Genomic DNA, 24992 nt, shown 5'->3' with positions numbered 1-24992 from the left:
AAGTTTTAAATAAAAATATCTGTTATCTATCTAAACAAATAAATAAAAGCTAAATATAAGCGCACTTCACCACATCTAGTCCAAGATTGATGCAATTTTTCATGCGTTTTCGTCTTGTGAGTCGTCTTCTTCCTAGTGGGATGGTGGGAGTAAGGACTTTGAGGCAATGTTTTCCTTGCCTGGATAAGACGTGGAGGAACTTTCTTTTTACTAAACACTCACAATCAATTCGCTAGGTGGCATTACAACTGTTGGGATTAGTAGTAACACACCCTAGAATTCGCTGTCCTGAGCTTTTGAATCCGAAGCGTAGTAATAAAAAATACTGTTATCTATATTAATTATGCATTTATGTAATCAATCTAATCTGAGAAGAAAAAAGAAAATCCGGTATAAAACATAACATACATAAATATTTTATGCGATAACATTACTCATCAGTTACAATATCGACAGGGCTCATTATCTTATCTATCAGTATAACAAGTATCGATGTTATTATGGTTTACATCGAACATAAACATAGCTAAAGTAACATTGGAGGATAATTAGAAATTTAGGGGACAGAGTACATTCGTGTATGTAAACTTAACGTTATTGTTCAGTTCCTTATCATTTGGCACGCCTGAAAGGAAATTTTAGTACATAGGGTGATGTGTACAAAATTCCTCAACATACAATGAGTCAAGAAACTGTGATAACGCCATTATTGTTATAATTCGCTTCCTGGACTGTCGAGTTTCAAATCGGTCTGAAAAATTCAGTGCTGTGGATATAAAAATACAATTGATGTGGGCTTTTACTGAAGAATAGTGAATTACAACAGGATAGGATTTTGCTGTGCACAATGTTAAAGTTCCTAGGTTTCAAGGCTTCGCTAAACTTTAATAACGGAAAGTCAAGCGGTTTGGAATACTTTGAGACACCTGGTATTTCTCTCAATGGTGCCTACAGGACAAATAAGGATGAACTATTTGGTACGTAATCATTTTCGCTATCTAAATATATAAAACTCAAGGGTACTGACATAGTGATCTATCAATAGACAGCCCAAACCACTGGACGGATCAGGCTGAAATTTGGCATAAAGGTCGATATTATGACGTAGGCATCCGCTAAAGATTCTGATCAATTCTAACCCCAAGGGGATAAAATAGGGGATGAAAGTTTCTATGAAACTTTGTAAATTTTGCGTATTGCGTAATTGAAAAGTTGGGAGGTTGGAGGAAAAGAAAAAAATATTATTTTCGTAGGTGAAGTCTGCCAATCCGCATTGGGTCAGCGCGGTGGACTATAAGCCTAACCCCTCTGATTCTGATATCAGAATATCTGATCTGATTCGTGCTCAACAGTGAGCCGTGAACAGCAGAGAATATGGGTTTTAACGATGATGGTGATGATGATGGATGATGATGATGATGATGATGATGATGATGATGATGATGATGATGATGATGATGATGATGATGATGATGATGATGATGATGATGATGATGATGATGATGATGATGATGATGATATGGTGTATATGCGCGGTACATTGCGCAGATAGTTCATCTCTAATTGAGATTGGCTGCTTTGGCCGAAATTCTGTTGGGAAGACAATATAAGATATATTTAATTAAGGTTAATTTTTATACTGTTGTAATATTGCATTATCTGAAGTATTAGAACGTGTAACAAACACTTCAAGGAATAACAACACAAGAAGTGTCAATACTCAGTAGATACTGCTATGATAAAGAGATTAGTAAAATTAGTAATGCTACAAGGTTTACATAGCGAGATTAAATATACATAAATACCAAAGCATGATGTCATGATAAGTATCTAGAATTTTTAGTTTATAAAATGTGTTTCAGAATTAGTAGGAAATACTATCTTCAAAAAGTATATTTTTGCCAAAGCAAAAAATTATATTACAATACAATTTCAGGGTTAACATTGATATTACAGGCACTCGATAACACTCATGCCTTCTAAATACATGCACAAGGCAGCGTATTGTGGGGTTATCTTCAATATTTATTTTTTACACATATGTATCCAATCTTATTTTTTTGGTATTATAATTTGTTTTGTTTTTAAATATAGGTAGCGACCTTTATACGGAACACAATACTCCCAAGAAATCAACACCGTCTCAAAGAAAAGTGCCCACAAAATCCTTAGCGTCAAATAAACAATCGAAAAGCACCAGCGAATTAACAAAACCTTCCAACGAGGCAATGAATGTAAGAAAAAGTGTGCCCGACATTTCGCAGACGGCTAGTCAACCTCCACAAATCAATATTAAAGAACAAAAGAAATTGGAGAAACAGCGTCTCGCCGAGCAGAAGAAACAAGAGAAATTAGCGGAGAAAGAGAGGCAGCGAGCAGAAAAATTGAGGAAGGCAACGGAGAAACAAAAAGTTGTGCAACCGAGTGCAGCACAAAGTCAACCACAAAACCAGGAACAAAAGAAACCAAAAAAACGAGCCGCACCTCAACCACAGAAACAAAGCACCGCTCCTCAAGTCCAGCAACAACGGACCCAACAATCAACCCAACCAAGCAACCGTCAATCCAAACAACAATTGCCTAGAACTCCATCTGATGCCCGTCATAAACAACAGTATACAACAAACACTCTAGAAAGTTCGATAAGTAAAAGCAGCGGTCCACCTCCCTATTCATCGGTCTCAGAAATATCACCGAACACGCATGATGGCACCGGAAACACTAGCTTTTCGACTCCAGTGGAAGATATGGACAGTTGGGGCTTGATATCCCAGCATAGACAACAGATGAACAGACAAGCCGGAGTCAGCAAAAGCTCCTCTAAACAAAAGCACTTGGATTTAAATTATAATGCTGGCAGTACAAGGACTAAGGAAACAAGTAAAAGTTAAATTGATTAGAAAAATCATATATTTATGTTTTTTAATATTATTTAAGCTTTATTTTAACGATGTCTACTATAATTGCAATTCAGATTCAATAATCACTCTACTCTTTTCGTGGTAACTCTACTACAGATCCGGAAGCCAGAAAATTAGGTACTTAATTTTTACATTAATTTACCAAGATAATGTGTGTACAATTCACAAGTATAACGAAATATTCCTAAAAAAATATGTTGTTTTTTTAACACCCTCGCTATACTGAGAAAGGCTTGGCCTTGTAGTAGGCAATTAAAATAGACATGATGATGATTAGGAAATATTATACGAATTATATAAATCATTTGCATTATCGTCTTGACCTTATCATTTTACTAGGAATTATATGCAACGATTACTATCTTAATTATATCGCGCGATGTCATTGAAACAGTAGCTCGCTTAGATAACATGACTGATTGTGCCATAAGATGGAATGTGATAATCTGATAGAACTAGAGTATAGATAATACGGCCGAGGTAAGAACTCTTACTTCCCCGATAACCATAAGGGCCGGTTAATTTCGCAAGAGGTGTGGCGACTGGCAATGTTAAATTAATTTAGACATTGCTGATGTCGGAATAAAGTCCAAATTTAATTAACAAGACATTCCTTGGCAGGTCATGTATACATGCGCAATGCGTACGCAATACGGAACGCTTCTCAGAATAGTAAGGATTTCTAAGAATCATGCGCTTCTAATAATCACTTGTTTCGTGTGTGTGTTGTAGGAGCGGTAGAGCATGGAGAGCGTAGTCTGGCCGTCAGTATATGGCGGCTCAGCGCGTACACGTAGTGTTTCTTAGAATCTTGTAGCGCTGCTTAGAATCATTCCGCTTCGAAGAATCGCAAAGCTTCTCGCAGCCTAAGTACTACAATATCAACTTATTCCGTCAAGCACTGCTACAATTACTCCCTTGTGAACTTTTGTCAGTGAGAAGTGCAGGCAGGTCTTCTAGTAGAGCTCAATGAAGTGCTCGTAGGAGCGGTAGAGCACGGACAGCGTTGTCTGGCCCTGTCAGTTCACGCTCAGCGCGTAGACGTACTGCTTCTTAGAATCATAGTGCTTCTAAGGATCGCAACGCTTCTCGTAGCTCAAGCACTAGTTAACCTACATGTTCGATCAATTATAGCTACAATTAGTTACCTGTGAACCTTCGCCAGCGGGAAGTGAAGGCAGATCTTCTGGTAGAGCTCGGTGAAGTGCTTGTAGGAGCGGTAGAGCACGGACGGCGTGGTCTGGCCCTGTCGGTACACGCGCAGCGCGTATACGTAATGCTTCTCTGGGTCGTAGCGTTTTTCATAGCTCAGGCACTCCACCCGCACTAGACGGCCCTCTTGCGCCATCCTGTACATCAAACTAACATAATCAGGAAAAAAAATGCATATTATAGAGCTTGAGTCTCAGAATGAGAGGGGTTAGGCCAATATTCCACCACGCTGGCCCAGTGCGCATTGGCAGACTTCACACACGCAGATAATAATGAAAATTCTTTGGTATGTAGGTTTCCTCACGATGTTTTTCGTTCACCGTTTGAGACATGTAATATTTCATTTCTTAAAATCCACACAACTAAAAAGTTGGAGTTGCATGCCCCAGACCGGATTCTAACCCTCACCCTCCGGAATCAGAGGCAGAGGTCATATCCATTGAGCTATCAATATTGGCTCTTAATGCATATTATATTGTTTTTATTATTGTATTGTATGACTCTGACCCTTCTTATGAGGGTCCAAAGTTAGCGACCAAGTCCGGGTTCAAAGTTAGTATACAGTACTGTACTCACGTGTAAGTTCTCGGCATGAAGGACAGGAGTTCGGAGGAGCAACTGCTCTGGTCGCCGCTCGCTCTCAGCTGCGCCAAATTGTGCAGGAAGAAATTAATGGGCGTAAACCTGGGATATACAAATGAACAATTTAATTTTTGTAATAAGTTATATTTAAAAAGTTAAAACATTAAATTGTTTAACTTAAACGTAGTGAAATCATCTGAATAAAGGAGGATGGCGAAAGTGGGAGTCATACTCAGAAGTGTCGTACACTCATACATTTGCAATAATTAAAACTATAATTTTATAAGATGTTTGTAAAAAAAACATTGAGATTTTACAGAACGGGAATCAAGATTACTTCTATACTTAGCATAGTAAAATTATTCTACTTGTTGCCTGAGATGGAAACGCCATGTCGTATTTATAAAGCAATCACGCAGTTGTATGACAGCGGCGGTGTTTTTCAGTATAAAATTCACATTTATTCGTATGCATAGATAGGATACCTTCTAATTTTAAGATATATCTCTTTTTTCCCTGCTTTTCAAGATTGGTTACCATTTGCTTATTTTCTTAGTTTAATCACGTACTATGTACGTTTCTATAATGTACGCTACTTCTATCTGCTAGTCCCAAAATACATGCAACCTCGCCATTCTCCTTTCAAAACAATTCTTAAAAAAACTCATGTGTTGGACATGAGTTTAAAACCTGCATCTGTTTTGGGTGTATGGACTAAATTATTCAAGAAAAACAATTTTATCTTTTAATTATGACCAATATTTCGTTTCCTCTCCAAGTAGTCGGAAAGTACAGCGTGAACTGACTTGCTCTTAAGCGAGGAGTTGATGAGCTGCGCGAAGGCGGCGGCCGCCTCAGCATTGGAAGCGGCCGGCAGCAGCGCGCCGCGCACGTAGCTCACCGCCGCGCTCGACACGCCCGATACGCCGGACATCGCCATCTGTGGTGCGAACATTTTATCACTATTTGAAAAATACCCCATTTAATGAAAGCACCCATTATTATTGTTCAAGAAAATGAAATCTTAGATAAAAAAAAATATACCATGCCTTTGGTTCTTTAACGTTAATATTAATTTAGAAGTAACTCTCCAGCGCGAACAAGTCGAGTATGTGGTCGTGGTGCGCGCGCACGATGTTGAAGGCCATGCAGCAAAGCTCCACGAAGTGCTGGAAGCGCTGCGTGGGCCGCTCGCCGCCGTTGATCACGTGCAGCATGTAGAGATAACTCACCAGCGCGAACAGGTCGAGTATGTGGTCGTGGTGCGCGCGCACGATGTTGAAGGCCATGCAGCAAAGCTCCACGAAGTGCTGGAAGCGCTGCGTGGGCCGCTCGCCGCCGTCGATCACGTGCAGCATGTAGAGATAACTCACCAGCGCGAACAAGTCGAGTATGTGGTCGTGGTGCGCGCGCACGATGTTGAAGGCCATGCAGCACAGCTCCACGAAGTGCTGGAAGCGCTGCGTGGGCCGCTCGCCGCCGTTGATAACGTACACCATGTCATTGGTCAGCACGAACGGCGCGCGATCTCTAGGGACAGACACATATATAAACAAAATATAGCAAATACATTCGTAACACTCCCGATGGTTCGCGCGGACGGGAGGGGGGGTAGCGATGCCCCGTGCGCGCGATTTATGAACACGCGTCCCCGACTTCATACCCGCGCAGTCCTTCCCCCATCGCCCGCATATTATGGGAGTGTCACCAACGAACTTGCCAAGCTATAGCGACCCACAAAAACTTGCTTCAAAGCACAACTTATTCTTTAGAAATTTTTTTGGGTTGTCTAGTTAAAAATGTAGAACAATGTTATGTTTTCATAAAATTGAATGATTTACGTGAAATGTCTATCAGCGCTGGTATTGTTTATTATACATAACACCTCTTCCACTGCACCACTTTCTGATCAATGAAATACACAGTAACATCGAGCTGATTAAATAATGTTCGTACTGACAACCCTTTAATGTTTACAAGACAATTAGATTCTAATTCATTAAGATAAGACGGCATATTTCTTTACATTACAGTCCATTCTTACTTGGCTAATTGAATGGTATATTTAACCATAAAATCCCAGTAACCTTTTGAAGTTGCCAAACATCTGCGCGTCGCCCAGGAACTTGCCGAAGTCGATGTGGAACAGGTGTCCGGACGTCTTCAGCATGATGTTGTCGTTGTGGCGGTCGCAGATGCCGAGCAGGTACGTCGCCACGCTGTAGCCGGCGCACGAAGCTGAATATACCAGTAAACAGTTCCTTATTCGAAGGGGAATCATCATTATAAGCCTACTAGCGGACGCCTAGTGTTAATCCAGGCTATATTATATCTTAATACCAAATTTCTGCTAATTTGGTTCAGTAGTTGAGGCGTGAAAGAGTAACAGACATTCATATCATCAAAATCATCAGTTTTCACAAATCTCGGGAAACCATGGATTTTTCGGGATAAAAAGTAGCCTATGTGTTAATCCAGAGTAAAATCTATTTCTATTCCAAATTTCAACCAAATCGCTTCAGATTAGTAGGATTTTAACGATCCACAAAGCCAGCCCAGCCGCATAGAAGAGGGGTTATACTGTTACAGTTATAATAAGTGTTGGTGCTTAAGAGTATTTCGGGTGACAATAATTGGCTCTTTCTATTTCCGGTTGAGAGGTTTACGTTTAGAGCCCTAATAGCCCAGTGGATATGACCTCTGCCTCCGATACCGGAGGGTGTGGGTCCGAATCTGGTTCGGGCATGCATCTCCAAGTTTTCAGTTGTGTGATTTTCAGAAATTTAATATCACGCGTCTCAAACGGTGAAGGAAAAATATCGTGAGGAAACCTGTACACCAGAGAATTTTCTTAGATCTCTGCGTGTGTGAAGTCTGCTATTCCGCATTGGGCCAGCGTAGTGGACTATTCGCCTAACTCTTCTCATTCTGAGAGGAGACTCGAGCTCAGCAAACAGCCGAATATGGGTTGATATCTCATTGATCGCATATTAGCACCACTGGTTGTCGCTATTATTCGACGTTCGTCTTTCTTTTGAGTCCAGATATTTTGTGTTGCGCATCATAGACCCATAAACATATTCTTAAATTTTTATCCCATCACAACAAAATAAAGAGCAACAAGTCTTTTTTCATCACCAGATATGTCGTTGATGCATGCTAAACATACAAGGATAATTCCAGTAGGAGAAAACTTTCGACCTACCACTAAGTTTTAGGTTCAAAGTCAATCAAGGGCAAGCTTGTAGATAAATTAAAAAAAAAACACTTACCAGTAAAATTATCTCTAGCCCTTTGGTACTCCAATTCAGAAGGGTTGTGTTTAGCGAGCCACTCCGCTATGGGTTTGTCCTTGAAGGAGCCCGTGAGGCCCCACTCGGTCTGTATCGCTCGTAATGTTTCCGCCTCAGACACTATCTCTATCATCCCCCGTTTTCTACTGGTGGGTAGCGCTTGGAATGTCACTATCCGGAGATCTAGTCCAGCTTTCAACCATAAGGTGTCCATTACTTTGATCACTTGGAGTACTAGCGAATCTTGTCTCAAATCGTCACCGACCTGCAATCAATATGTATGAATTGAATTTATATTTTTTGGGGAAACAAAAACAATAGTAATATTGGCTGTGTAAAAATTAATTGTAATTTCAAGAAATAATTCACATGTCCCATAACTTATCTAACTCGTTTGTTGAAATTCTTTAAACAGTTTTAAAAATACTGTTTTTCATTTGAATCTACAGATTGGTTTAAACATTATGATCACTTACCTTAAACATAGCTGGAATGACAGCGCAGTCGATGCCAATAAAATTGATTTTCAAAGGAAGTGTGTTTGAAGAGAAATACGAGCAAGTCCTATAAATAAAAAAAGAAAAATGCATATCAAACGTTTAAATTCTTTTAAAGTGATAGTTTTCAATTATGGTGGGTATTTATTATCACAATTTAGCTCAAAACTCATCTATTGTCGCAAACACGCGACTACTAATGACATGACTCACTTGACGTCGATATCGTGCACGTATCGGTGCAGCGCGACGGGCTCCTGCCGCAGCAAGCCCGACAGCTTCTCGCCGCCCACGTACAGCGCGCGCTGCCGCAACGCCTCCTTCGAGCTCTTCACCGACATCATCTAACAACAGCTAGTCTAGATATAACATGACTCACTTGACGTCGATATCGTGCACGTATCGGTGCAGCGCGAAGGGCAGCGCGGCGGGCTCCTGCCGCAGCAAGCCCGATAGCTTCTCGCCGCCCACGTACAGCGCACGCTGCCGCAACGCCTCCTTCGAGCACTTCACCGACATCGCCACGTCCGCTACCATCTAAGCATTAGAATTACATCATATCAGCCAATGAATGTCCACTGAACATTACTGAGTAAACGTCTCGTTCAAAAACTCTTTTTTAACGAGACGTTTCGTTAAAAAAGGGGTTTCATTCATCACTGCACGCCCCCCGGCCAAGCTATATTTGGTTAATTGAACCCAATGGCGCGACATATAGATTACCTTAACCAGCAGTTGTTGTCTAAGCAATGTTTTAGTCAAGTTCTCTCCGCAGATAGCCAGCAGCGCCCGCAACAGCAGGCGATACCTCCACGTGGCCGTCAGACAGGCGTCCATTTCTTGACAGTCACCAGCGTTCTCTTCCAAACTTATGCCCAAGAACTCCTGATTTGGTGCCTGAAAACAAACAGCTTGATAAAGAATTTTTAGTCCCCTATTATTTGTTAGAAACACAGTACTGCACTATAAATACATTTCTCAGAGAATTCTTAGTCCCATAGTTTGTTATTTGTTAGACACACACTATAAATGCATTTCTCAAAGTTATTTTTGTGTGTTGACAAAATAATTTAAATGCCAGTATATGTAACCCAGACCTGAGACGTGATAGCCCAGTGGATATGACCTCTGCCTCCGATTTCGGTTGGTGTGAGTTCGAATCCGGTCGAAATTTTTTTAATTCTCTAAGTGTGTGAATTCTGCCAGTCCACATAAGGCCTAACCCCTCTCATCCTGAGAGGAGACCCATGCTCAATAGTGCGCCGAATATGGGTTTTTAATGAATAAAATATGTAACCATGTGCGTGGACTGTGAGGCTATACTAATTACTCAATGTTACCTGTCCATCCATATGTTACCTGTCCATACCATCTATGCTATACTAATTACACGATATGTTACCTGTGGTACATTTGGCAGGGAATGAACTAGTAGCCAAAACAATTTGTGTGCCACGGCCGGACTCGTCAGCGCCCGAGATAACAAAACCTCTGAAACAAAATACACAATCTTAAGAGTTGTAAACGTTTTCCATAAAAAAACTAATAGACTAATAGTGACATATTCCCTAAATGAAGACTTAAATATTTTCTGTATTATCGATAAATGTAAACAAGATGTTAATTATCCGACTTTTCGCCGTCATGTTTGTCTGCGCTGCACATTGCTGGTTAATTATATATACTTTTATTTTTATTTTCAATAAAATAATATGGACTGACGTCGTCGTCGGACATGCCGTTCACTATCGACTCACCTGCAAGCGGGCTCGCTTCGTACGTCTCGTAGCGCAGCGCTTGCGCAAGCTGCGGCAGCACTCGGATCAGCTCGTCGTCGGACATGCCGTTCACTACCGACTCACCTGCAAGCGGGCTCGCTTCGTACGTCTCGTAGCGCAGCGCTTGCGCAAGCTGCGGCAGCACTCGGATCAGCTCGTCGTCGGACATACCGTTCACTACCGACTCACCTGCAAGCGGACTCGCTTCGTACGTCTCGTAGCGCAGCGCTTGCGCAAGCTGCGGCAGCACTCGGATCAGCTCGTCGTCGGACATGCCGTTCATTATCGACTCACCTGCAAGCGGGCTCGCTTCGTACGTCTCGTAGCGCAGCGCTTGCGCAAGCACTCGGATCAGCTCGTCGTCGGACATGCCGTTCACTACCGACTCACCTGCAAGCGGACTCGCTTCGTACGTCTCGTAGCGCAGCGCTTGCGCAAGCTGCGGCAGCACTCGGATCAGCTCGTCGTCGGACATGCCGTTCACTACCGACTCACCTGCAAGCGGACTCGCTTCGTACGTCTCGTAGCGCAGCGCTTGCGCAAGCTGCGGCAGCACTCGGATCAGCTCGTCGTCGGACATGCCGTTTACTAATGACGCTGCAAATTTCCGCACTGCCGCATCTGGGAAACTATTGGAAATTATTCTTTTTTTCTTTAATGTTTTAACAAAATAGTTATCTTTGACGAACTTTGTATTTACGAGTACCATAGCTATATTCTCCCCATCTAACCCTATAATAGAGCATTAGGCTCAATTTCAGACCAATTACCTTCTTTCGGAGTTGTATCACACTAAAATTAACCAACAAAATTGTCTGTCAATTTTTCAGGGCGACGAGGTAAACTCACACATCGAAAATATTTAACACCAAAAATATTTCTTGTATCCTTAATACACTACACATAGCTATAAATTCTAAATCGTAATACACACACGTGTAATTTTAACACAATAAAATATCGATTCTATAGATGCAGATTATATGAACACTTTTGATCATGATCATATATTTTTGACAGAGGGGTAACCTCTAGCGAGGCAAGTCCTATAGAAAGTAATTGGTTCAACGTAGCATTAATTTTAATAATTTATAGTTTCTATACAATAGTTGGAGCAGCGTGGTGGGTCCATATCGCCTCTCCTATACGGTGTGAGCCGTCAATAAAAATTGACGAATGATGATATAAATAGTTAACCAGTTTGAACGGAATTACCAGGGCAACAGCAGATGCATGGAGTTGAGCGGCGAGGGCTTCTCCCACAGCTGTATGAGCGACACGAGCTGCGCGCGCTGCTCCCCGCACCAGTTGGTCGCGGCCAGCAGCACGAGCGGCAAGGCGCCTGGTAGCTCCACCAGATACTGGCGTTTCTCCCATAGAATCTGTGCAGTATCATAGATATTGGCTCTATGTTATTGTAAAGATGCTCTATGCTCTACACTGCTTGCAATAGAGTTAACTGTCAGAAATCGCCACGCAAGGAAATAGCGTTAAAACATATTAAAAGTAATTAATATCTTGCATAAAATCTATTGCTTTAAAGATTTAATCTATAGATATATTCATGACCATACAACACAAATTGTTAGTAATATTAAAAATTCACTCATAAAATCTTTCAATCCTATCTGTTCGAAGCTAGGCTAATCAGATCTTCATCGTAAATAGCTAAGAACTGTCTCGATCTCGTTTCATACCAAAAAATCCTATTGTGATCTATATTAAGCTCACACACAAACACAGAAATCCCTTTCTGCCTACATACTCCAAGACAACAGGTGGGTCTCATCCCCATATATTGTTAATGCCCCAAGGACACTTAAAAAACACTTTACGTCTTCACGAACGCACGGGTTCCCATCCTTTCCCAAGTCTGTGTTTCCTGATTCTTATAACTTGGGTATCTCTAAAACAAGACTGAACAGATATCTTCTAGGCAAGCGCATCCTCTTAGACCATAAATACACTTATGGTATAAGATGACGTTCTCGTTTAACCATGATACGTGAGATCATGGTTAAATGAGAACCCATGTTTCTTAAATGGGGTATAACTTAAAGAACCCTAGTCAACCCTTGTCAAGTCCCCAAAGCCTCACCTCTCTACCTTCTGTGGGCATCCTCTGGTAGGCGCCCTGCTCTATGAGATGCAGCAGCTGCGACTGCGTGTGACCGTCCAAAGTGTCAAACGTTGGTAGATCTTCAACGGACAACGACTTCTCTTCCTCGTCGTCCGTCCATTTGACACCTGTGCGCGTGTATAGGGGTATTTCTGCGAACCAAATATTATAATCGTAATAATTTATTATTATTTTTACCAAATTTTAGAAACATGCCAAAGTCTCAGACTTAATACATAAGGACTAGTATCGCACCCAAATTCACGAACTAAATTTTCTGCCATTTTCTAAGGAAAACGAGCTTAGATTTCATACATATATTATACTAAACTAGCAGCTTTTGTTCGTTTTTTACATCATTCAAGTACATAAAAAGGTATTTTTACGAAGGTTTTTAAACGACGGACACGATTGTAAACTATGAAACAACGATTCTATAGAGACAGTGTTTATAATCGCATAAGATCGTTGATCATATACTTTGACAGAAAATTAATGTCTTGCGAGGCAGGTCTTTATCTAATTAGTCTGAGGCCAAAGTACCTAATATGAAGAACATGCATGGAACGATTGATGAGAATAGATAAAGTAAGGGAAGTATGCAAGAATTGCAGAAACTGTCGGCGTTGCAAACAAATAATCAAGAACTTTTGAATTTTCACCCCTGAACGGTTAAAAATTCGTTTTCAAGAAATATTCTTAAAAAATCGTGTAGACAATCGATTAATTAATATAAAATGTCTTTCAAGATTTATTTTTAAAATTCACGCCAATGGGTTATAATAGGGTTGAAATTTTACATGTTAAGGACAATTCCTTGTTAGTGCGTATTGTATGTCACACCTGCGTTGCGATGACGCACAACGTCGTAGCGCAAGAGGACGACACACGCACCCAGACAGTCTCAACAATGCATATAAAACAATTTGAACACTGTTTGTCGTCTTTTGAATCGTCGCCTGTGACGCAACGCTTTAATATGGCATGTCATTTAAAACGACGCAGCGTCGACGATACGTAACACAAAGCACTAATGGGGCGCTCGCTCTAAGTCGTTGTTCTGAACGTATACTCACCAATATTTACAAGAGGGAAGGGCGCGGGCGGGGTGTGCAGCGGGTGCGGGGCGGGGCCGATGCGACGATCGCAGCACGCGGGCCAGAGAGGCAGCACGTAGTGTCCCGACGCTAACATTCTGATGATAACATAAATTTGGTTAATCTATTTTCTGAGACGAATATCTTAGCATTTCCATGGATTCACCACGAAGGTGCTAGGTCCATCATGTGGCAGAGACAAAATCTCCGAGCTGAGCCGAGAGATTACCGGACTTGTGACCGATGGGTGTAGGGTGAAGGATGCCCTTGACAGTTAACTAACAGCAGGGAAAACAACACGAGCGGAGAAGGAGGAGTTCCTTCTGCGCTCCCTGCTTAGCCATATTTGGTATGATCAGCTTGGGATACCCATTCTAATATAGAAACTGCTGCAGTTCTAATGAGGCCAAGGTCTTTAAGTAATATATTATAATGAAAGTGGAGAAATCGTGTCCTTCTTTGAGTATAATTACAAAAATTGGGGTGATCAAAGATAACTAATATAACACAACAAACGGCATTTTTTTAGTGGTTTATAAATAGGTTTTCACTGAAAAGTTAGGCAGAGAGGATCTCTCTATTTTTTTGATTATTTAGCTACATATTTGAATGACATCACTATCCAGCAATATTCTTATCAATCGTGTATTTTTGGCGAATATAGTAATCGGGCGATGCGTGCTGCCATCTACAGGCGTAGTGCAAGTGTTTATTAAAACCAGTACCACTACCAGTAGATGGCGTTCTTACAGAACTTTGAAACAATTCTATGCAAGATGCCCATAGATGGCGCTATTTATTATTTTTGAAAGAAGTTTGACTTCAGTCGTGTGGTCTATAACGCACTTATTTTTCTATACACAAGATATGTCATGCATTACGTCATAGGCTTACAGGAGACTATGGAAGTATACTTTGACTCTTACTTATCATAATCGAATAGTTGCACAGCCGTCCAGCCGAGCTCCACTTGCTCGAACTGCACGTCACCGTTCTCCTCGCCCTCCTTGTTGTTCTGCTGTTCAGCCTGGTGCTGCTCGTCGGTGCGCTGCGTGCGCCCGAACAATGTGAACACTAACCTCGACTCGCGGGGGAGTGTGTTTATTGGAACATCCTCCAGGTTTAACCTAAAAATATATAAATTAAAGGTTTTTTTATAGGGACTATAACTCGAGAACGGCTTGAGGGATTTATTTCTTTTTTTTAATTATCACGCTTGTATATTGTACAGAAAAGGTTTAAAAATATAGAGAACTAGGACGACTACAATGAAATAACCAACAACTATTTTTTTATGGACATAACAGGACAGACAAACGAAGACTGTCAGAGAAACTAATTTTACGTCAATTAAGTTGCGGGCGTTCGCTAGTATAATATAATATAATATATCACTGTGGAATTTTCAGGTACAAACACTGTAATCTCGATTTTTTCCTGATGATAAGGTTGGTCGTCCATTTCCCTGTTTTTCCCTGACCATCTGGAGTTTTCCATAAATACCCCTGAATTTCTTTTGAAAATGTGGAGCTCCGTTTACTAAAACCGCAATAAAATAAATATGCCATGTGATTTAACATTTTAGACATAAAAGTAGATGACATTAAACATCGCACTTACCAAGTATCAAAAATAATCCTAGGGTAAAACCCACCACACTCGATCTTGGATATGTGCGTGACGTGTAACGTTTTCAAAGGTCGGGTTCCGTAGTAAATCTGCGTGTGGAACAGATACTCGTCGTGAGTCCAGCAGTGAGGCAAGCAGTGGACCGCCTCGATGCAGAACAACATGGTCTCTGATATTGTTTGAGATGAGACCGCTTCTGGAAGGAATTTTAGAAATAAATATTATTATTTTTTTATTTGCATTGATGTGCAAGTTGATATAACATAAAGTCAGGTCAGGAACACAAAATCTTGCTCAAAATTAGACATTGAAATTTATTTAGGAAATTTTATATTATCAACAATTATTTTTTGGAAGACAGTATGCATAAGGAGGACTTCCTCCGGAGGAGGCCGCTCTCCAATTAACTATTAAATAACTTACTGCGAACTTACTTAACTGGGATCAGTCGTAACTCGTAACCGTCCATCTGGGGAATCCGACCACCATTTGGAAGGCTAGCAGTCTGGTGTCCGAACGCGCGATCACTGCTGCGCGAGCGATTCGCGGACGACTTCTGCGCGTAGCGACACCGAGCAATGGGACCGCTCTCCAATATTATTAGATAACTTACTCCGGGGATCAGTCGCGACCTCAGACCAATTAGAGAAGGACCAGTATCGCACCCAAATTTACGAAAAAAATTGTCTGTCATTTTCTGAGGAAAACGAGCTTAGATTTGGTATATAACTTTTACTAAACTAGAAGTTTTTGACCGTTTCTTACACCATTCAACTACACGAAAAGGTATTTTTACGGAGCTCTTAAACCGATGAACACGATTAAAACTGAAACATCCATTACTTTATAGACAGTTTTTATAATAGCATAAGATCGTTGATCATATACTTTGACAGAAAGTAGAAAGTAACGTCTAGCGAGGCAGGTCCTATACAATAATTGGTCTGAGGTCGCGACAGTATCCGCCATTTGGAAGTCGAACAGCATAGCGCGCGCGTCGCGAACGCGCGAGCGACTCGCGTGCGTTCACTGCACGCAGCGACACCGAGTAGCACGGGCCGCTCTCTGATTAATTACTATTACTATTACTACTTACTGCTAGGATCAGTCGCAACAGTAGGTCCGTCCGCCATTTGGAAGTCAAGCAGCCTGGCGCGCGTGTACAACGCGATCAGTGCACGCACTGCGTCGCGAACGCGCGAGCACTGTTGCGCGAGCAACTCGCGCGCGTTCGCTGCACGCAGCGACACCGAACAGTATGGGCCGCTTTCTGATTGGATCTCTGGCCGGACCGTGCCCGTAATCTGCGTACATTAAGTATTTCTTTTAATACCATTATTAATTGTTAGCAATTCTAAATATTGGTTTATTAAGTCATGATACGTCGGTACAATGATGTATGAGTATTCATTGATTGTGATCTACTTCAAATACAAAAGCTCACTAGAAAACAAACAAATAATATGGAGGCTTGTGGTATATCAAGTAGTGTATAAATGAGTTGTTCCGCGAAAACTCTTGTTAAATAAATATTTGGGGTACGCTGAAACTATTCATTCAACGAAATAATTATTGCAACTAAAACTGTTGGAATTTTCCTCTATTTTACTTTGTAGACACATATTTTCATCATAAAATGACTCGGAAAAAAAGTAGTTTTAGGCGCCATTTTTTCCAAACTATATAAAACTTAGCGGACGCCCACGACTTCACATGCGTGGGATTCAGTTTATCACAAATCCCGCGGGAACCATGGACTTTTCCGGAATGAAAAGCCTAGCCTATGGGTTAATTCAGAGTAAAATCTATTTCAATTCCAAATTTCAGCCAAATCGCTTCAGTAGCCGCAGCGCAAAGGAGTGACAAACTTACACACAAACTTTCGTAATTATAATACTAGTGTGATAGTGTGATTAACCATCCCAGAAAACTATGAATGATGTCCATTTTTGGGCCTAAATGTTTCTTTCTTCTTTCTTTCTTTTTTAAAAAAAAAGAACATTTGCCATATCTTTTAAATATGACCAATATTCCCATTCCCCTCCAACTAGTCGGTAAAGACTGTATTAGGAGTAGGTACGACAATAGACAAACGGGGCGAGGGTCGTACCACCACCCCTCGGTGATGAGTCCGACCGCTCTTACCGTTTTTTTTTTTTAATTCTTTACAAGTTAGCCCTTGACTGCAATCTCACCTGATGGTAAGTGACGATGCAATCTAAGTTGGAAGCGGGCTAACTTGTTAAGAGGAGGATGAAAATCCACACTCTTTTCGGTTTCTACGTGACATCGTACTGGAACGCTAAATCGCTTGGCGGTGCGTCTTTGTCGGTAGGGTGGTAACTAGCCACGGCCGAAGCTTCCCACCAGCCAAAATCGTCAAAACCCACGTCTTACTAGACACGGGCATAAATTAGTTATTTCTGCGTATCGTCTCCAAAGAGTTAAAAAATCTTTTGTAGGTTTGGGTGTACTCTTCTATAACAAGATCCCCAAGACTGTGATGGACATGCCAATGTATGCATTAAGCAATGTGTTAAAAAACATTTACTTTTTTTTTTTTTTACTTCAGCTTCCACCTTCACACAGGAAGTAAAACTATAAAATATTGTAATTGTTATCAATTGTAAATTATAATACTGTATGACTTTTTCATTTCAAAAGAGCAACTGTTGAGTTTCTTGCCGGTATCTTCTCAGCAGAACCTGCCTTCCGAACCGGTGGTAGAATCTTTACAAATAGTCAACTGACGTGTCAAAAGTGCTTGTAAATTGAGCCTACTTGAAATAAATGTATTTTGATTTTGATTTTTTGATTTCGTTGAGCTATTGAAGCCCAAATGTTTGTAGTAATAGTGCAAGAGCCCACCTGCGCAGTGCACGCCTGTGAGAACGCGTTGAGCGTGTGCGTGACGTGCAGCGTCTCCACGCCGCCCGCCAGAGCGCAGATCGCCTTGACCGCCTGGAACACGGCGCTGGGGGAGCACACTCCCTCCGCGCCGAGCACTCCCACCGCGCGGGACAACTCGCCCTCTAGGGTCTCTAGAAAATTTATTAGTTTTCCTTTTCATTATTTTCTCTTTTTTGATTGGTTGTGGAATTGCGTATTAATACTTATGTTAATTTTGTGTACAATAAAGATTATTTCATTCATTCATTACTAGCCTCTATTAATTCATCATCTTTAGCAACCCATATTCGGCTCACTGTTGAAAACAAGTCCGGGGTTAGTATGATGATGATGATGATGATGATGATGATGATGATGATGAATGCAAACTAGGCTTACCTAACAATATTGAAAGATTGTCAAACGACAACATGGGCATGGTGCCCTGTGTGGATATTAAATCCTCTAAAGTAAGGTGCGCGTCTCTCGCGTCGTCTCTCTCTGTCCTTGCCAGCGCCGTCTCCCTGCCCTCAGTCAGACAGAGACGGACGTCTTTCTCTAAGCGCACACTCTCGCGAATGTAGTCGTATTCGCTGAGCGAACTGCCCGGCGTTAAGTATTCTTTGGCACCCCACACCTATAAGTATAGATACATATGTAAATATTGTTTTATCATAATATATTTAAACATACAAAGACAAAACAGTAGAGGCCAATTGTTTATTAATTTCCATTTGTACAAAACAAAACTGCAAACAAAAAAATAGAAATGAAACTAAACACCCAAGACTTATGTAGGCCATAAAAGTTTAATAGATTTCATTGAAAAAGCTTAAGAGTTGTCAATAAGTAAAGAAAACCCAATACCAATCCCCAAAGCTTATTCTTTTTCAGACACTTCCAACAATCATCTTAATATTTCAACCAATTTACACAAAACCTTCACAGATTTTTTTTGCTGTATATATTTTTAAATATTACCGATAGTTACCCTCCTACTAGTCGGTAAGACTGTTTAAGGAGTGAGTCAATAGATCAACGGGGCGGGGATCGAACCACCACGCCTAGGTCGATTTAATGTTGAAATTTTGAGGCTCTATTTAATGCTCATAAATTATTCTATCTATTTCTGAAAACAACATCAAAGTCTCTTCAGTACTATTGAATTTATCTCAAAAAGACAGACAGACGCGGCAGAGGACTTTGTTATGTTATTAATAACTGAGGATATTTGGTATAGATATTAAAGAAAATAATTACCCTCAACATGTATCCTGACATGTCTTCTCTTATATCTTCGTCGAGTGAGCAAACTACCGTCAATATTACATGTTCCACGGTTGACTCCACTGAAAGCATAATTATTAATTACATTTCATTTCATTGAAAGTTATAAGAAAGAAACACATCATTATGTATGTACCTCATTATGTACCTCCCCTACAAGTAAAGTGGGGATGATTTATTTTTACTCATTTATTTCATAGTGTGAGGTATCGTTGGATAGATATTTGAAAGATATAACGGATCTTCTACCAACACTTTTCGATTTAGGGATCCGTTTGTAAAATATTAAGCTTTTAAGAACTAATTTTTAGAGTCAAATGTCGCCACCCTCTTCCAGCTAAACGGTTGTTTATGGATACAGTGTGAAAAATTCATAACAGTAGGGATATATAATGAAATTACAAGGAAAACTATAACAGCTAAGTAATATAGTAATTACTATTTAAAGAGTAATAGTCGACCAGCTGAAAAAACGTAATTGGAAATGAAAAATTGCCGATAAAACTGTCAGTAAGATAAATCAATGTCTGTTAAAACTTGAAAGCTGAAAGTAAGTATGGGTATGTATGTACCTATATTAGTTACGCCTTAAAAGTGATAAAAAAAATGAAAATTTGGGGTTCCTTCCCTACATTGTTTGCTAAGTGAGGATTATTTTTTTATCATCTATCCCATGGTATCATTACCGGTGTTTTCGTGCAATACATAAGGGATTAAAGTGCTAACTTAATCTACGGAACCTTACAATGCGCGTAGCCTGACACGTGCCTAATCGTTTTTTTTTAATATAAGTTAAAGACAGAACATAGGTTGAGTTCTTACCATCAGAAGTAAATGTGATAGGCTCCTCAGTATGGGAGTTGTAGACTAGAATCTTAATACTAGTGTTCGGTGGGTATTTGCCTCCCGAGCGCGCAGCTATCACGTGACCAGGGTTTGTTTTCTCGTCTGTGTAACTGAACCTTTCTATAAAAAATAAATTATTATTGTAATAGATAATCAATCAAAACAATTACAAGACATGAATATAAATTAAGTGCCTATCACCATTTGGAAAGTAAAACAAACTATGTATGAACTTTATTGCAATAAATTAAAAAAGAACTTTGTATAAAATCAAAATTTTAAATTCATTTATTTCTGTTAAGCTTACTTTACAAGCACTTTTGAAACGTCAAGTTATGTCATGATTTAATGGTGGTAATAAAGTCGAAAACTTAAAATTAAAGTTACGAGGGTTCCAACCGCGCCTCGGTCCGAGAAGAGCCCACAACAAACTCACCCAAGGTTAATTTTTTTGTTTACTACCATTTTACCAACGTACTTATCTAGAACTAAGTACACAATCGTATAGTGCAGTTCAACATCAAGCCGTTTTATCATGTATAAAATTTTTCAAATCGGACCAGTAGTTCTTGTTCTTCAGCTTTATAATATTTTATCATGTATATAATCCAATATGTCAAACAAGTGTTTTAATAAGAAACCAATAACTTTTGTGAGTATTATAGTCCAATCAATGTAGTTTCTCCACTATGTAATATGCTATCAGATGATAGATATTATTTATTTATGTAATGTAACTATTCAATGTAAATTTGCATATTATTTTGGCTTATGTTAAATAGATACTTACTCCGCACATCGATGACCATTTTCAGAAACGCTTTGTGCTCGCTGTCATAATTTTTTGTTCGTGACTTTATAATACAATCGTAAAGTTTATTCTGAAACAAGAATGTTTAAAATTACTGTGTTGTGTTGTGTTGTATGTTTGACTTAACCTCCTCGTAATTTTTTGAGGAGGTTCTCATTTCGACGCGATTGTTTTTTTATCTCATAATTCATTCGACATTTATTAACCTATTTTGAAAACTCTTTTTTTTTTGTTTTAAAGAATATACTTCCAGATTGGTCGCATTTCATATTCATGAAAATCTGTTTAGTAGTTTTGTGTTAAAATCAAAATAACAGAAATACGTCTATGAAATCGGTTCCATTTTTATTTTAATTTTTTTTTTTCACTTGAGACAATACCCACCGTGGTTGGCCTCTTCGGCACGGCGGGTACACTGGGGATCTTCTTAGGCGGCGGCGAAGGCACCGCCACACTCTCCCTCTTGTTGATGGTAGCGTATACGGGCGCGTCGCGTAACTCCGTTTCGCCATACAAGAAGTCCAACGGGTCGTATTCCTCGTATACGCTCGAACATTCGCTTTTCGTCGCATAGTCTGTTACGAAAATACTATGTGACGACTTAATATACACTTTAATTTTACCACTCGTTGGAAAGACTATCGTAATTGTCATTGAAAGTAAATAAATTAATTGAAAGTTGGCGGCAAAAATCTAACTTTTTTCAATGAATAATTTAATAAGGTTAGTATCCAAGAAAAGAACATATTTGATAAACAATGAAAGAAAAAGAAACAAAAATATTTTGACCTTACATCCTTGTCACATTAAGTTAAACGTTACAATAACTAAAAATCATAAAAAGGTATTCATCAAAAACAACATTTTGTTATTTTATTATTATCAAACTTCTAAAAACTATCAAACACATGCCAAAAGCTACATTTAAATTAGTTTTTAAACACTTTTCATTATACTAATGAGTTCAAAAAGTAAAAAACATTTCATTAACGATTGATGATGAACTTAATTTTCAATCAAAATCAGGTATCAGAAGTGGGATTAACAAAAAAAATGTAAACATAAACAAAACATGTAAACATTAATAAAATCACATTATATAACTCTTTTAACCAAGGACAACACAGTGAAAACGATAATGATTGTGAAAGCCTGATAACCCAAAGAAACACCAACCCAACATTTAATGATTTTTTTTTATAATTGCTGAACCATGAAAAGTGTAACATTATGTAAAATATACACAAATGATTTAGAGGTATGATGGCAAATATAATATTTATAACTCTCCTTTATTGGTTGATTTCTGTGTCCCTCCACATAACTTCTAAAATAAAATTAATAATAAAAATATATTAATGCAATATCCAAGATTATGTAAAAGAAAAATACATTTTCAAAAGTGTAAATATTTTTAGACTACTGGTTTCTTTCATTTAATATTAATGTATATATATCATATAATAATATATTCTCTTATCTGCCATCAAGCTCGTAATAGTACGAGATCCGACATAAAAAGAATATACACTCATCATAAGAAATAAATGATAGAGACAAATTGCACATAGGTTGCCTCGTTAAATTGCGGCTGCATAGTATTAAATGGTTATTATTTTTTAATTTATTTAATCTCTGTCTCTAATTAAAAAAATAGAATATACCCGAATTGAAAAAGTAAAGGTTGCCTGCTTTCACGCTTAAACTGTGGGGTTGCCAGATATAAACAGTCAAGTAATGTTATTTATATACCCTCGTCAGTTATATAGCCGTCAAATAAAAGCCTATTTTATGCTTAATTTAAACGTTGCCTTTAATAAAGTTCGTGGTTTCCTAGATTTTCAATGAAAAATGTGTTTGGCCGCAATTCAACTAGGCAACGTATTTTCAATGTGTCACTATGAATATTATCTATCATTTATTTCTTATTAGTAAAGAATAACAGATGAGAGTATACATTTCTAATGCTGGATCTTACACCATAAGTATAATGGACCCAGCCTAGTTTGAAGTCGACACCCATCAATCAGTATGTATAATTATTTAATTTCTAGAAGGTTTAGCTTTGATCTGGTGACAGCACAAACATTTGTGTTTAAACTAAAGGATCAGCACACACGTATTATATTATTTCATTGTTTAGCGATAGAGGGCGTCATTTATCATAATTAACAACCTCAGACCAATTATTGTATAGGATCTGCCTCGCTAGACGTTACTTTTCTGTCAAAGTATATGATCAACCATCTAATGCGATTATAAAAACCCTCTCGTTAAATAGTTGTAATCGTGTTCGTCGGTTAACGAGCTCCGTAAAAATACCTTTTGTGTAAAAAACGGGCAAAAACTTCTTTAGTTTAGTATAAGTTAAATACAAAATCTAAGCTCGTTTTCCTCGGAAAATGACAGTTCGTGACTATGAGTGCGATACAGGTCCTTCTATACTTGGTCTGAGTTAACAACCCTTACCCAGTGGAGACCTTTGGGTCATATCCACTGAGCTATCATGGCTATCACAGATGGCCGTATTACATCGAAAACAGTTTGTCAAAAGTTATTGCTTAGCAACCAATCAGGCAGATAATAATTACTAAGCTATTAGCGGACGTCTGCGACTTCGTCCGCGTGGAATTTAGTTTTTACAAATCCCGCGAGTACCATGTTCATTCAACCATTTCCATTTCAAATTTCAGTCAAATCGCTTCAGTAGCACAGGAGGAACAAACTTACACACAAACTTTCGCTTTTATAATATAAATGTGATTGCTGATGCGTCACCATTTTGACAGCAAAACGACTTTACTACTACAACCTTCAACTAGACCGGGCACAGTATACACAATGAGACACCAACCACTCACCAGAATGATTCTGTTCAGTTAGTAGAAGCGGATCGAACGCCTCTAGCACACTGACTCTTACGCTACCTTGCCCGCCGGGCTTGCGGCCGAAGTCGATCAGGTTCAACGACTGTGGTAAGTTGCCCAACTCGTCGGCCGATCCGTTGGACTGAAATTATACAAAAAAAATACGATTATATTAAGATAAATGACGTCATAATTGTTCTATTATTAATTTTGTTTGTAAATATTAGTTGATAAAACAATGAAACATGCCATATTACGGAACACAAAGCTACTACTAGCTTACTAAACTAATACTAAGCGCAGACAGCTAAAAAGTACTAATTGTGATTCTCTCAATACAGGTTTCTTATATATCTGATCAAGCTATAAATTCACACCTATTCATTGTTGAATTTGCCTTTAATATCGCAGATTATAAGGGCTTCTTGTTATTAGGACTATATAAAAATGAAAGTTAAATATACTATCACAAAAAACCTAGTCAAAAATATAATGTTCAGGTATTTTGAAATCATTTGAGAGAGAGAGAAATACAGATTAAATATCAAAAACATTATTGTTGAGTGTGTTTGTCGCCATAAAATTGTAAATACAGTTAGTTAATAATCTATCTCGCGAGATTGTGAATTATTGATAGATTACGAACTGCAACATATTGCTACAATTTAATGTGTTATTATTCGGTAATTTGCAAGGAATTCTTTTATCCATTCGCTGCCCGCGAGTATTTTATCGAAAAGCCCATCTGCGATGAAGAAGCCGACAGTCAGAGAATGCGGTTTTAATCTACCGTTGTGAGCCATTTAAAAAATTTTTATATTCCTCTATCGCGCGGAGCATGATACTGTGCTCGCCTATTACCCTTAGTTTACTTTATATTTTTTTACATGTCACGTAACGGATATGATTGCGATGCGACCGGTCGTCCATTTAGGAGTCAAGTGGTTATTTGTACGTTCACAAATAAAAAAATACCTAACCTAAACTAACTATTGGTTTCTGAGCCAATCAAGTTCCTGTTCTTAGAAGTATGTAAGGAGTTCACGATCTATCGACAGTTTACAATCTCGCGAGATATACTACAAACAAACGGTATTTACAATTTTACAGATATATACCCTAGAGTTATGGGAAATACTCCCCAGCACTCTGAATATATTTTGA

At 39.1% G+C, this 24992-nt stretch overlaps 2 protein-coding genes across 2 annotated transcripts in view; one reads left to right on the top strand and one right to left on the bottom strand.

Moving 5' to 3' along the window:
* LOC112053616 (phosphatidylinositol 4-phosphate 3-kinase C2 domain-containing subunit alpha) overlaps positions 1-24992 on the bottom strand; it is a 41878-nt gene that overhangs the window by 7736 nt on the left and 9150 nt on the right. Inside the window, exons 6-29 of the mRNA XM_052882063.1 lie at positions 23823-23970; positions 21346-21536; positions 20941-21031; positions 20127-20270; positions 19278-19366; positions 18417-18654; positions 17997-18169; positions 16225-16432; positions 15120-15324; positions 14426-14626; positions 13479-13597; positions 12382-12554; positions 11499-11665; positions 10779-10912; positions 9908-9996; positions 9229-9402; positions 8885-9042; positions 8485-8572; positions 7988-8273; positions 6803-6953; positions 6089-6245; positions 5522-5655; positions 4710-4817; positions 4070-4270 (exon numbers count right to left, since the gene is read on the bottom strand). Coding sequence (XP_052738023.1) covers positions 4070-4270; positions 4710-4817; positions 5522-5655; positions 6089-6245; positions 6803-6953; positions 7988-8273; positions 8485-8572; positions 8885-9042; positions 9229-9402; positions 9908-9996; positions 10779-10912; positions 11499-11665; positions 12382-12554; positions 13479-13597; positions 14426-14626; positions 15120-15324; positions 16225-16432; positions 17997-18169; positions 18417-18654; positions 19278-19366; positions 20127-20270; positions 20941-21031; positions 21346-21536; positions 23823-23970 — 3827 coding nt within the window. The remainder of the gene's footprint in view (positions 1-4069; positions 4271-4709; positions 4818-5521; positions 5656-6088; positions 6246-6802; positions 6954-7987; positions 8274-8484; positions 8573-8884; positions 9043-9228; positions 9403-9907; positions 9997-10778; positions 10913-11498; positions 11666-12381; positions 12555-13478; positions 13598-14425; positions 14627-15119; positions 15325-16224; positions 16433-17996; positions 18170-18416; positions 18655-19277; positions 19367-20126; positions 20271-20940; positions 21032-21345; positions 21537-23822; positions 23971-24992) is intronic.
* Positions 24-3091, top strand: LOC112053615 (putative mediator of RNA polymerase II transcription subunit 26). The gene is made up of 2 exons (XM_024093088.2): positions 24-977; positions 2095-3091. The coding sequence occupies exons 1-2, from the start codon at positions 848-850 to the stop codon at positions 2889-2891; spliced, it is 927 nt and encodes a 308-aa protein (XP_023948856.2). The 5' UTR covers positions 24-847; the 3' UTR covers positions 2892-3091.

The sequence above is a fragment of the Bicyclus anynana genome, chromosome 6 (genome assembly GCF_947172395.1).
Source record: "Bicyclus anynana chromosome 6, ilBicAnyn1.1, whole genome shotgun sequence".
Taxonomy (NCBI): domain Eukaryota; kingdom Metazoa; phylum Arthropoda; class Insecta; order Lepidoptera; family Nymphalidae; genus Bicyclus; species Bicyclus anynana.
This window is presented reverse-complemented; position numbering and strand designations above follow the sequence as displayed.